This window comes from Miniopterus natalensis, chromosome 11 (assembly GCF_054644295.1).
Source record: "Miniopterus natalensis isolate mMinNat1 chromosome 11, mMinNat1.hap1, whole genome shotgun sequence".
NCBI lineage: Eukaryota > Metazoa > Chordata > Mammalia > Chiroptera > Miniopteridae > Miniopterus > Miniopterus natalensis.
In genome coordinates, this window is record NC_142091.1 from 70,373,700 (window position 1) to 70,386,455 (window position 12,756).

Consider the following 12,756-nt stretch of genomic DNA (forward strand, 5'->3'; position numbering starts at 1 on the left):
GGGAGCAGAAATAAAGCGGCCTGAGGGGCGACGCCTGAAGGAGGGCCGGGGGCTGTGCAGCGGGTCCCTGAAGGCGCAGTTCCAGTTGAGTGGCCGCAGCCGAGTGAAGCCTGAAGGGTGAGGAGGGGAGGGAGTGGGGGGGAGGAACCGCAGCCTTGAAGAAGCCCTGGGTAAGGGCAGGGGACGCTGGCAGTGGCGGGGACACTGCTGGATTAAAGGAAGGGGCTTGGGTTGGGGGACACCGTGGCACATTTTAATCATTAAAAAAAAAAAAAAAAAAAGGTCTGGTAATTACAATTATTCTTTGACTGTTAAGTCTTTTATAAATTGCAAGGTATCTCATGTTCTCAAAACAGTACTTTGGATAGAGGGGTCTCAAGAGTAGCAAGCCGCGGAGCGGGGACTCGCTGGCACAGGGCGCAGGCTTCCCCGGAGGGCAGCGACTTGGTGGAAGGGGACAGGCCGGGCGTGGGAAGAGGGACAGTCCCCCCAGGGTGCACAGGGGGCCGCGAAGCATAAACCGCAAAAGCACTGTGCGTGGCAAAGGAGGAAGTCGAGGTAACCAAGGGGGACGGTAAGGGAACAGCAGCTTTGGACTTCACAGTAAGGGATGGAATTTCTGGGCCCACGAGTCATAACTCAAACCCAGACCCGTGAAGGCCGCGAGCCCGTCTGCAGTGGACGGACGGACAGCAGGCCTTTCAGGATCAGAAGGCATTTGCAGACCCCGCTGTCATAAAATGGGGCAGTGTCTGGTAAACTGAGTCCCGGTTTTAATATGGTTTAGTGAAAATAGGATCCTGTTGTTACCGCATTTTGACCAATGTGGTCAGTAACCCCGACTAAAGTACCAACAAGTCTTTGGGCATAATTATTTAGGTGATTGTGAACAATTTTTTTTTGGAGGGGGCTAAGGCAAAGCTTCAGGAATCTACAATATCCTTAGGAGTATGTGGTTTAGTTTTATATACTCCCATAGGATGAAACTTTTCATTACCCAGTCAGTCTATAATGCCCTAGCATATTATATATATATGTATATATATATACACACATATATATGTGTGTGTGTGTATATGAGATTATTTGCATAAGACATGGAGTAGCATATAGAAAGAGGTATGTTTGTGTTTATAAACTACCATTTTACAGTAATATTTATTGAAGATTTTGTATTAATTTACATAGCGAGACATCATTTTAACACAGAAAATCATTCCCCCAATAGTCATTACTGCCATTAGCCACTGTCATTAGCTTGAGTAGAACTTGTTTACAGGAATGGTTTATCTCACCAATAATACAGACACAGCCTTAGGCAGTTGAAAACTATGGAGAAATTAAAAGCAACAGTAGCCCAATCATCTAGATAATTGATGACCTTTGCTCTTACAGTCATCCTCACTAAAATGAGCCCTCTGGAGAGGAGGGTGGTGACTCCCAGCTCATCCCACACTTGCCACGGGAAAGTGAACCTCTCGGTACCTCCATGTCCCCATCTGCAGAAAGATGAAATGCCTGCTTAGTACAGAGGGGGTTGGGAGAGCTGGAACTAGATGCATATACACCATCCCTGGCACATAGCAAGTGCTCAGTGAACAATTCTATGTGGCCTAGCTTGAGGTACAGCAGAAAGAGGACCAGCCTCAGGGCCATGGTGACTGCCTTCCCGTTTGGCTCGGTCACCGAGCGCAAGGTCTTTGGTAAGGCATGTCCCATCCCTGGGCCGCAGCTTCCTCACTAGTCAAATGAACAGAATGGTTTCTGAGGTTCCCCTGACAAGCTCTAAAAACCCTGCCTGGTGACCAGAATCCGTTTGTAAACTCCCTAGCAGGCTACATTAATATATTCCTTTTGGTTGGTGGTCTTGTGGGGTGGTTTGTGGTACAAAGCAGATCCCCAAGGCCACATGACAACTGATCATCTAGGGCTCGGGCAAAATCAAGTGCAAAGCACTCACTCAAAGCCACCTCTCTTCCCTCCAGCCCAGACGCTCTGTTTTCAACTCATTTAGAGTCACCCATCTATTTGAAGGAGAAGGAAAAGGCTCGTTAGTAAAAGAGACTGAATTCCTATTCCCCACAGGCGACAAAGCAGCCTGGTGCCATAGGTACCTCCCTGGATACGTCAAGTCCTCATCTTAAACCTCCACTGGTCCTGAAACTTTGAACAAGTTGCATAACTTTTCTATGCCCTTGCTACCTTCTGTACGAAACAGGGACAGTGACTCATCCCTAGGCTACTCTGTGAGGCTCCAGTGAGATGCCAGGTGTGAAATCTCTTTGTCACTATACAGTAGGTACAAAAGTGAGGCCCGGGAGACTCCCAGTCACCTGTCCCATGTCACACCTGCTGTTGCCCAGCTCTGTGTGACTTCAGTAAAATATCCAAGGTAGAGAGGCAGCTTTGGTCTCCACCAACTTCCAGTCAATAAAGGCAAGAACAAAGGCATGTCCCCAAAGAGAGCTTTCCAGGGCCCAGGAAAGATCCAATACAATTCAAGTAAGTTACGGACATTTCACAAATGATTACCAAAGGGAAGCCCAAGGTGAAGAAGGCTGAGCAGTCTTAAAATATTAGAGCTGGGCCTGGCCAGTGTGGCTCAGGGGTTGAGCGTCAACCTAGGATCCAGGAGATCGTGGTTCGATTCCCAGTCAGGGTTCATGCCCAGGTTGAGGGTTCGATCCCTAGTCAGGGGCATGCAGGAGGCAGCTGATCAATGACGACTCTCTCATCAGTGATATTTCTCTCTCTCTTTCTCTCACTCTCCCTTCCTCTCTCTGAAATCAATAAAGATATATTTTTTAAAAATAAAAATTAAATATTAGAGCTGGGAAGGACCTTGGTAATAATCACTGTCTAACTTCAGAAATAATTAACTCTAAGAACAAATAGCATTTACTACTTTCTCCAGGTACTAGGCACTTTCACATGTTAACTTACTTATTTCTCACAAATACCTGTGAAAGGGGTATTGTGCTTATTTTTCACATGGAAACAATAGAAACTAATGCTCATAAAGGTAATAATACTAAAACAAGAACAACAACCAAGACAGCTAATTATTATTCAGACATGGGTACATTACATACATTTTCTCCAATCATATTTACTAAGAAACCACTAAGATACTGGGTAAGAGAGATGAAGGCCTCTGCTTTGATGGAATTTATATTCTAGTGGGGAGATTCAGAGCATAAGTAAGCAAGCAAGTAGTCAAAGTAACTCCCCCCCAGGGATAAGTGTCTGAAGCAAATACAATGGGGCGCTGTGGGAGAGAGTAACTGGGAGGATGCATCGGGATTGAGGGTTCTGGGAAGGCTTCTCTGAGGATCTGACATTTGAGCTCCACCTGAGTAGAAAGACACCAGCCACCCATAGATCCTCAGACCATTTAAGCCTTATAGCAACCCTGTGAGATAAGAATTATTATTATCCCCATGTTACAGTTGAACTTGAGGCTCAGAGACTTTTAAAAAACTTGCCCAAAGTTTCATGGCAAATAAAAGAATCGTGATTAAAACCTAGGCAACTTGATTGAGGAGGCTGTGGTCTTACATATAACCTTAGAGAGCTTCCTGGAAGTGATAAACTGAAGGTCACAGAGTAGTGGCAGGGGGCAGACTCCAGTTGGCCCCTCCTGGCTCTAAGGGCAGTCACCATCATACTCTGTCACGAGGCCGCTGGTCCATCACAACAGACAAAAGTAGGTAAGCAAAGGGACAAGAGCAAGTCAGTCCAAAATGCATTTTCCAATATTAAAGTGTAAGAAAAGCACCCAGGGCTGAGAGACAAACAGGACATGCAGATATATGAGCATGTTCTCTACAAAGATAAATTATGCCCCAAACGTAGTTGTCAAGAATACCGGCAGCGACCCCTGGGCACATATGTCCTGGCCTGAGATGCTCCCTCCAAACCCTGTCTTAGAACACAGCCTTGCCTCAGATCCAAAGTCACAAGGAAGAGGCCAGGTGTACCCCCAACGACACCCATGGAAAGAATTCAGAAAAAAACAGTATGCAGGTTGAATGACACAAGATAAAAGACTACTGAAATCCTGTTCTCTTCTCATTTTATTATTTTATTTTTTAGGAGTATTGCGGTTGAAATGACGACACCCAGAAATTCAATGAGTGGAGCTTTCCCAGCAGATCCTATGAAAGGCCCTGTGGCCATGCAACCTGTTAAAAGACCGATTCCCAGGAAGATGTCTCCGGTGGTGGGCCCCACACAAAGCTTCTTCATGAGGGAATCCAAGGCTTTGGGGGTGAGTCAGTTGCCCTCCATTCCATACCCTGGGGACTACAGACGCAGATGCTGTAGGCCAAGTACAGGACTCAATCCAATTTGAAGGTATCTGATCCAACCTGAGGCGTTCTTTAGGTCTAAAACAGTGGGTCAAATCAGGGACATACAGAGACGTTATCACAGTGATCTATGTCCCCTTTTGATTCTGAGGCTTGCGCATTTAGGGATCTCCCATTCCAGTTGGTCACCAGCATCCCACGCATACCTGCCTTGGAAATGTCCCGGGTGGTGGGGAAAATGAATCCGAACAAGACACGTGCCTTGGCATCTTCACCACTTCCTTTGGGCACTTTGAACAGGCCCAAGCCAGGGCCTGCAGCCTCACCTTTGCCTTCTGACTTGAAGGTGATTCGGGTTCACCCATCAGTGCCCCTGCTTCCTCCCAGGCGGTCCAGATCATGAACGGGCTCTTCCACATCGCCCTCGGCGGCCTCCTGATGATCCACATGGAGGTCTATGTGCCCATCTGTGTGACTGTGTGGTACCCTCTCTGGGGAGGCGTTATGGTGAGTAAGAATCCACAGCCGTCTGGGGAGCGATGCAGGCAAAAATGTTAAAAAACTCCACAGCAACATGCCAGATTATTTCTGTGTTGAGGAGCGTTGAGTGGGAAATAGGTTGTGTGGTTAGAGGGACTGAGCGGAAGGACAGCTGACTAACCTGGGTGTGAGTGCCCGGCTGAGAGTTCGCCTTCGTGCTTCACAGGGGTCAGGGTACAGTGCCCCCCCGTGAGCCTACACGGGGAAGGAGGGTCGTTCAAGGCATGACCTCTCCAAAGGCAATGGGGGGCAGTGGTGTTTATATCACCTTGTATTTTTCTAGTTGCTGTGATAAAGATGAGCCCAAGGTTGAAAATTTCAGAACAAGGGGAGAGGGATTAGAGTAAGAATTTTCTCCATTTTTACAGCTTGAAAATGAGAAATAATCATCACCACTTCCTGCAGCAGCCAACATTTTAATGGGGTGCTTGTGACATTCAGGCCGAATATTTCCTGCATTGGTTCATTCTTCATTGACATCAGTCAGATAAATCCTTGGGAACTACAAAGCAATTCTACAAAAAAAAAAAAAAAAATTGTAAAGAAAGAAAACAAAACAGTGTGACTATTAATGGACATGGCAATGTGAATTCTGCCTCTTTAATTTTATTACATTCCTAGTCACAGCTCTCCAGTTGGTTGAATAAAAGGCGTGGATTGAATGTACTTGAACCTGAGTAACAGAGAAATATGACCACTGAAAAAGAAATCCGATAAAAACGGCTGGGTAGTTTAGCACAAGTAGTTGAAAGTGTGGATAGCTTTTCTGCAACCGTTTCTCAGTGTTAAAAAGTAACCTCCCTCTCTGCCCCCCCCACTCTCCCATCTCCCCTCCCCCCCCTCCTTTCACAGTACATCATTTCTGGATCACTCCTGGCAGCAGCCGAGACAAACTCCAGGAAGAGTTTGGCAAGTAATCGTATGCTCTCTCTACACATCAGGGAAATATTAATTTCTCAGTTAAAAACAAGGACTCTTAAAAAACCTTTGGAATCACAGTAGTACTGAGTTCCCTCGTCCCTAAAAAGCAAAAAATCCTCTTCAATGCTGTTAGGATTTTATTTAAGAAAAAACTTGGAAGTGAGATCTACCTGAAATGCATCCATGGAAACAGAATTAAAGGTCTGACACACTGGGTTTTGGGGGGAAAACTGTTATGAAGATTTTTTATTCTCCAAATTCAGCCGGTCCTATGACTTGCCATCCGCAGGTCATATAGTCAGGGAGGAAGTATGTGTGTCTTACCCATCAATAATCTCGTATCCTTATGGTACTTGTCACATTATTTTCCTGTCTTGGCCTTTTACTGTCCTTGCCCACTGACATCCTCTGACCTACGCTACCAGAGGCACCAGCCCCAATGGCATTTTGAAAGACAGCCGACTGGGTCCGATTGCCACTGATGCCGGTAGGGAATAGGAGGTGTTACTCTTGCTGCCGTTTGTCCCCCTGATGGTCCAGGCCCAGAGGGTTCTGTCTGTCTACCCACAATACCGTCCCGCTTCACTGAGACAGAGGAACCTCCTCCTCTCTCCTCAACCCTTTTACACGGCCAGATATGGTCTGAATACTATTTATCTTCATTTACCCAACAAATATTTATTAAATGCCTACTAGGATGGTGACAGTGGCAGTGAAAGGAAGTGCAAGGGGGCAATTTATAAGAATGATTAATCCTACAATTTTTTCTTGATAAACTGATCGGATGGCGATGGCATAAAATGAGATGGGGAAGACTGAGAAAGAAGCAAGATCGCGAGGTGGAGGTTTTTATTTGACAGTGACAGGCTAAAAGCTGAGAGGCGTGTGGAGGGGATGATCTCGGTGTAGTGCCTCTTAAGAGGCATGAGGCCTGGGATACCGCCCTGGCTTAAGTTCTCCAAATGGAAACCCAACCGCATTAATGACTCTGCATGTCTCCGTTTCAGGTCAAAGGAAAAATGATCATGAACTCATTGAGCCTCTTTGCTGCCATTTCTGGAATAATTCTTTTGATCATGGACATATTTAATATTACAGTTTCCCATTTTTTTAAAATGGAGAGTCCAAACTTCATTAACGCTCCCGTGCTATCTATTAACATACACAACTGTGAGCCAGCTAACCCTGCTGAGAAAAACTCTTTATATCTACAATATTGTTACAGAATTCGATCTGTATTCTTGGTAAGTGTGAAATCTGATTTCCTTTCAGAGAGGAAGTGTGGCATTTCTATTATGAGCATCAACTCTAGATCCAGGCTGTCTGTGTCTGGGACTTATTGCCTCATGGCTTTGCACAAGAATTTTAACCACACTCTCTCAGTTTTCATTGTGAAATACTGACTTGTAGGGCTGTTTTGATGGATCAGTCAATGTATGCAAAACTTTTAGAACAGTGTCTGGTACATAGAAAGTGGCATATAAGCGTTTTCTTTAACGTTAATATTAACTTTATTAGTGGTATTAGTATTTATTATTATTAAGATGAACATTGAAGAACTACTTGTTATAAATATCTTTTGCCTCAAGGAGTTTTTAGTGCAGAGTCTGAAGGGGAAAAGATGCATACCCCAAGTGTAAAGAGGTTTCCTTGGTGTGATATCCCAAAATAAAGCTGGATGCAACTAATTTGGGGCTCAGTAATTACTCTTTCCTCATGAATTTCCTCATAGTATTTCCTACACAGAACTGATTTTTCAACTAAGTATTACTCTTTTACTTTCTATCAGCAACACTGTTAACTATTTGTTGTGTGCCAGGAATTGTACTAAGGCTTAGGGTTATAAAGATATTCGTGTGTTTTTTCACTATTTTTTATTAAAAATTTTGCTGTTGACATTATTACAGGTGTCCCCTTTCCCCCCATTTGCTCACCTCCACTCCCTCACGCCTCCCCCTCCCTTGGCCTTCAACAAACTATTGTCTGTGTTCATGGGGTGTGCATATATGTTCTTTAGCTAATCCCTTCACCTTTTTTATCCAGTCACCTCCATCCACCTGGGCACTGGCCAGTCTGTTGCACGTGTCCATGGTGTCCATGCTTACGGTTCCATTTTGTTGGTCAGTTTATTTTGTTCATTAGATTCCACATACTAGTGGCATCATACGGTATTTGTCTTTCTCTGACTGGCTTATTATGCTTAGCGTAATACTCTCCAGGTCCCTCTGTGCTGTCGCAAAGGGTAAGAGCGCCTCTTTTTTTTTTTATGGCTGTGTAGTATTCCATGGTGTGAATGTACCGTGGCTTTTTTATGCACTCATCTGCTGATGGGTGCTTGGGCTGTTTCCAGATTTTGGCTATAAAGATACTAATAATTCTTACAGTTAGTCACTACTCACCTAAATAATTGATCTTTTAATCATTTAATTTTACTCGACAGTCATTGATTGAGCACAAACCGTATTCTTACGGTTTTTTTATTATTACATTTTCACCCTCACTTTTCTGTTCTTCTTCAGAGTCTTTTCACTGCGATGCTGATCTTTGCCTTCTTCCAGAAACTTGTGGCAGCTGGCACTGTTGAGAGTGAATGGAAAAAACTGTGCTCCAAACCCAAAGCTGTAAGTAGTAGCCACTCTGTCCCAACCTCCCTCTAGGAAAACCATGACTTACCCTAAAAAAAAGACCCTTTAAAGAGAATGTAATCCAATGAGACTTTGAGCCCGGGAGCTCCATCGAAAATGGCCTTGGCATGTTTCTGGAAAGTAGAAAATACCAATACTGAGGGAAAATGTCTTGAAGTTTGAAATAAATCTAAAGGTTCGACAGGGATACAGTTCTATAATGTGTGCACCCTCTTACTGACCTTGGCTTCTGCTTGGCTTCAGGCATCCAACTTGATTCTATATGTCATGTGTTAAAAAAAGCAGGTGGCTGAAGGGTGAGGGCTGATTAAAGCCACCAGTTCTTCTGCTTTATTTCTCATTACCCCCTGCTTCCACCCGCCCCTTACATACCACCTTTTCATCTAACCCCTCTTCCAGAGCAGTAGGTTCAGAGACGCTGAACACCTGGGAGACAGCAACACCCCTTCCCAGCTGCTTCGCAACAGAAGCCAGGCTCAGAACGGAGTTTAGGAATCAGCACTCATCCCTTCATTTTGCCAATGAGAAAAGTAGGATTAGAAGAAAACAATTTCCCCAAAATTACCCCCGATAGAGGCAAATCAAAGCAAACACCGGAATCCCTCTGCTGTTAGGGTGTTCTGTCCCAAATACTGTGTGATCATTCCAGGAAAAGTGGCAAAAACTGCTGGCCTTGAGGATGAGTCTTTTTTTAAAAAATGTTTTAATTTACCTTTATTGTTGAAAGTATTACAGACATCCCCCCCCCAGGTCCCCTCCACCACGCAGCCCGCCAGACCTTCACCACACTACGGTCTGTGTCGCGGGTTACGTGCGCGCACGTAAGTGAGGATGAATCGTGGTGTGTGTTTTTTCTCTCTTTTAATTTGTTTGTTTGTTTGTTTAAAATATTAGAGATGCCCCTTTTCTCCCCAGTGACCCACCCCAGCCGCCCCTAGGGCCGAGCCTGGCGAAGGGCCGGGAGGAGCGCGCACGCAGCAGCCGCCCGGCCGGGCTCGGCGCGGGGAACGAAGCGCGCGGCGCGCACGGGGCGCACTTGGCGCGCGCGGGGAAGCGCGGGGCGGGGCCAGGCGACGCCGCAGCGCGGGGGTGGTTCTGTGTCCCAGGGCGTGGTCCTCCTGTCGGCCGAAGAGAGGAGGGAGGCGGCGGCGGAGAAGCGGGAGGCGGCGGCGGAGCTGCGCGAGGCGGCGGTGGAGATGCCCGAGGCGGCCGCGGGGCCGCCGAGCGAGGACGACGCTGAGGCCATCCCCATCCTGGAGGAAGAAGAGGAAACGGAGCTGAACTTCCCCGAGCCGCCCCACGACCCGGCACCGTCCCCGACGGAAGGCGACTGCGCCCCTTGACGGCTCGGCGCCGCTGCTTCGTGCCCTTCCTCCCAAGCGTTAGTGCCCGCAGCTCCCGAGGCGCGCCCCGCACCCGACGCACCTCGCGCATCCCCCTCGCCCCGTCCCGCACAAGGTGCCCCCCCCCCCCCCCCCCCCCCCGGTCTCCTGCAGACGGTGTTTCTTGCTCGGAGCACTTTTCTTACTCTTGCCAGCGGCAGAAGGTGGCTGCTCGCTGGTCTGGCCTCGATGGGCTGCTTGTGTTTCTGCGACTCGCTCTGCGCTTCTCTGTAGGGAGACTGCACCCAACGAAAAAGCTAAAGGACTGCTCCACGCCATCCCCGAACCGTCCCCAATTCCCACCACACCTGCCTTCTGGGGGGGCTCCCTCTGCACCGCTGTGTTCAGGAAAGTAGTAATGAGACGCAACAAGAAGTCTGTTCCACCTGCTTTGCTACGGGGCTGACACCGGGGCGCATTCTTGGAGCCCCCACGCCCCGTCAGGGGGGCTCTAAGGGCTGACCCCCAACCCTCTCCCTGCACCAGCAGAGTGGGTGCAGATCCATGGGACCTGCCCCAGCTCCTGCTCTGGGCTCAGGGCTGCACTGCCCATTTCCTTTCAGCCTTTGGCCAAGAGGAGAGAGTGAAAGGAGAGCCCCAGGAGCACCCACGCCTCAAATGATAAGCGACACTTGTATTTGCAGAATATCTTCCAGCCAACAAAGTATTTTATCAAACAATTGCATTTGATTGTCCACGATCAGGAAAAAAATTCCTATCCTTATTTTACACATGATTCAAAGGGGCTAAGTAATCTGTAAATAAAGATAATTTCTCAATGGCCACAGCTACTAATTTTGAGAGACTTTTTCATATCCAGATCTTCCTACTCAAATCCTGTAATGTTTCAAATAACCAAACTGTCTACCCAATGCCCACATAAATGATAGAGTTGGGTCAACAGGTTTTTCAGGGACCAGGTCATTACTAACAAATTCCTCACTCTGGGCACTCCAGAATTTCACCGAACTATATGGCAGGCCCTCCGGCCTTGAACTAGGAAAGGGAAGAGGGAGGGGCAATGCCAGACTCAAGGGAAAAAATCACGGGAAAACCTTCACAAACGACAATATCTTATTTCTTATTTTCTCCACTTCTGAAATAAATGAGGCTTCTGCTCCAAAACCATGGTTTCCTTAAGAATTTAATTTTATTCATTTTTATGACCTCAAATAATTCGTTTTTACTAATCTCAGATAACTCCTTAGAATCCTAGACACCGTCAATATTGACTGCTAGAGAAGAATGAATATCCTTGCTATGATCTGCTCCCCAGTTATCCCTTGGGCAGCTTGTTCATAACAGGGTGATTTGTCCAGGACTGAGAGGTTTCCTGGGAGGCAGAATTTTCAGTGCTAAGACCCAGATAGTCTGAGGCAAACCAGGGTAGTTCATCACCCTCGTTCACAGTAATACATAATTTTACCCACCTGTAACCACTGTATAATATAATCTGCATTTTATACTTAACATCTCATAAATATTTTTCCTTATTGATATATAATTTTCATAACTGTTATTTTTAGTTGCAACTTAACATTTCATTAAATCAATATAGAATTCACCATTCCTCTATAATTGGTACTTACGGTATTTCCAAATTTTTGTTTTTTGCAAATCACTTTTGGAGCTGCAGGAACCTTGAGCAAAATACATATTTCCTCTTTTCATTATTCAAAATGTGTCTTCACCCTTCAAACCTTGTGAAAGTCCGTCAGAGGCCCAAATGTAAGAGCTAAAGCTATTAAACTCTTAGAAGAAAACAGGGTGCAAAGTTCAAGACCTTGGATTAGGGAATGGTGTTTTAGGGGTGACATCAAAATCATAAGCAAACAAAGAAAAAAAAAACTGAATATTGTCAAAATTAAAAACATTTGTGCTTCAGAGGGGAATATAAAGAAAGTAAAATTACAACCCACATAAGAGGAGAAAATACTTGCAAACTATCTATCTGATAAGGGTCTAGTATTCAGAATGTTTAAAGAAAGTTTACAAATCAACAATAAAAAGATAAATAAGCCAATTAAAAAAAACTTGGCAAAAAATCTAATTATATATTTCTCCAAATACACAAATGGTCAATAAGCACATGATGATACTCAATGTCATGAGTCATGAGGGAAATGCAAATCAAAACCACAATGAGGCACCACTTCACGCTCATGGGGCTGGCTATAATCAAAAAGAAAGTAATGATTGTTGGTGAGGATTTGGAGAAATTGGAACCCTCAGACACTGCTGCTGGTAATGTACGATGCTGTAGCTGCTTTGAGAGATTGTTCGGCAGTTCCTCAAAAAGTTAAACATAGGTTACAGTAAGACCCAGTAGTCCACTAGTAGGTATATATATCCAAGAGAATTGAAAATATATGATCACACAGAATCTTTTATACAAATGTTCATGGCAGTAATATCTGTAACTGCCAAAAAGTGGAAAAAATCCCAAAGTATATCAATTGATGAATAGATAAAACAGTGTGTTATATCCGTATAATGAAAGATTATTAAGCCATCAAAAGGAATGGTGAACTGGTACATGCCATAACATGGAAGAACCTTGAAAATATCATGTTAAGTACAAGAAGCCAGATACAAAAAGCCACATATTATACAGTTCCATTTATATAAAATGACCATAACAGGCAAATTCATAGAAACAGAAAGTGGATTAGTGGTTGCCAGTTGCCAGAGGCTGATGTGGGTAGGAAGGGGAGTGGAGAGTGACTGCTAATTAACTCGGGTTTCCTTTGGGGATGGTGAAAACATTCTGGAATTATGTAATGGTGATCGTTGCATAACTTTGTTAATGTATTAAAAACACTTTAAAAGGGTGGGTTTTAAGGTGTGTGAATCACATTCCAATAAAAATAATTTTAAAAGAGCAAACCAATGATATAGGAGTGCCAGGAAAGACTAAATAATAGTAAAATGCTCTAGTGCCTAGCACAACATAATTGC

General features: G+C 45.1%; 1 protein-coding gene across 1 annotated transcript; it reads left to right on the forward strand.

The window, feature by feature from the left end:
• The first annotated feature begins 4,111 nt into the window (after positions 1-4,111).
• Positions 4,112-9,759, forward strand: MS4A1 (membrane spanning 4-domains A1). Its single transcript, XM_087822295.1, has 6 exons — positions 4,112-4,270; positions 4,698-4,817; positions 5,703-5,759; positions 6,779-7,015; positions 8,291-8,392; positions 9,523-9,759. Exons 1-6 carry the CDS (start codon positions 4,112-4,114, stop codon positions 9,757-9,759), a joined length of 912 nt encoding a protein of 303 aa, XP_087678421.1.
• The last annotated feature ends 2,997 nt before the right edge of the window (positions 9,760-12,756 follow it).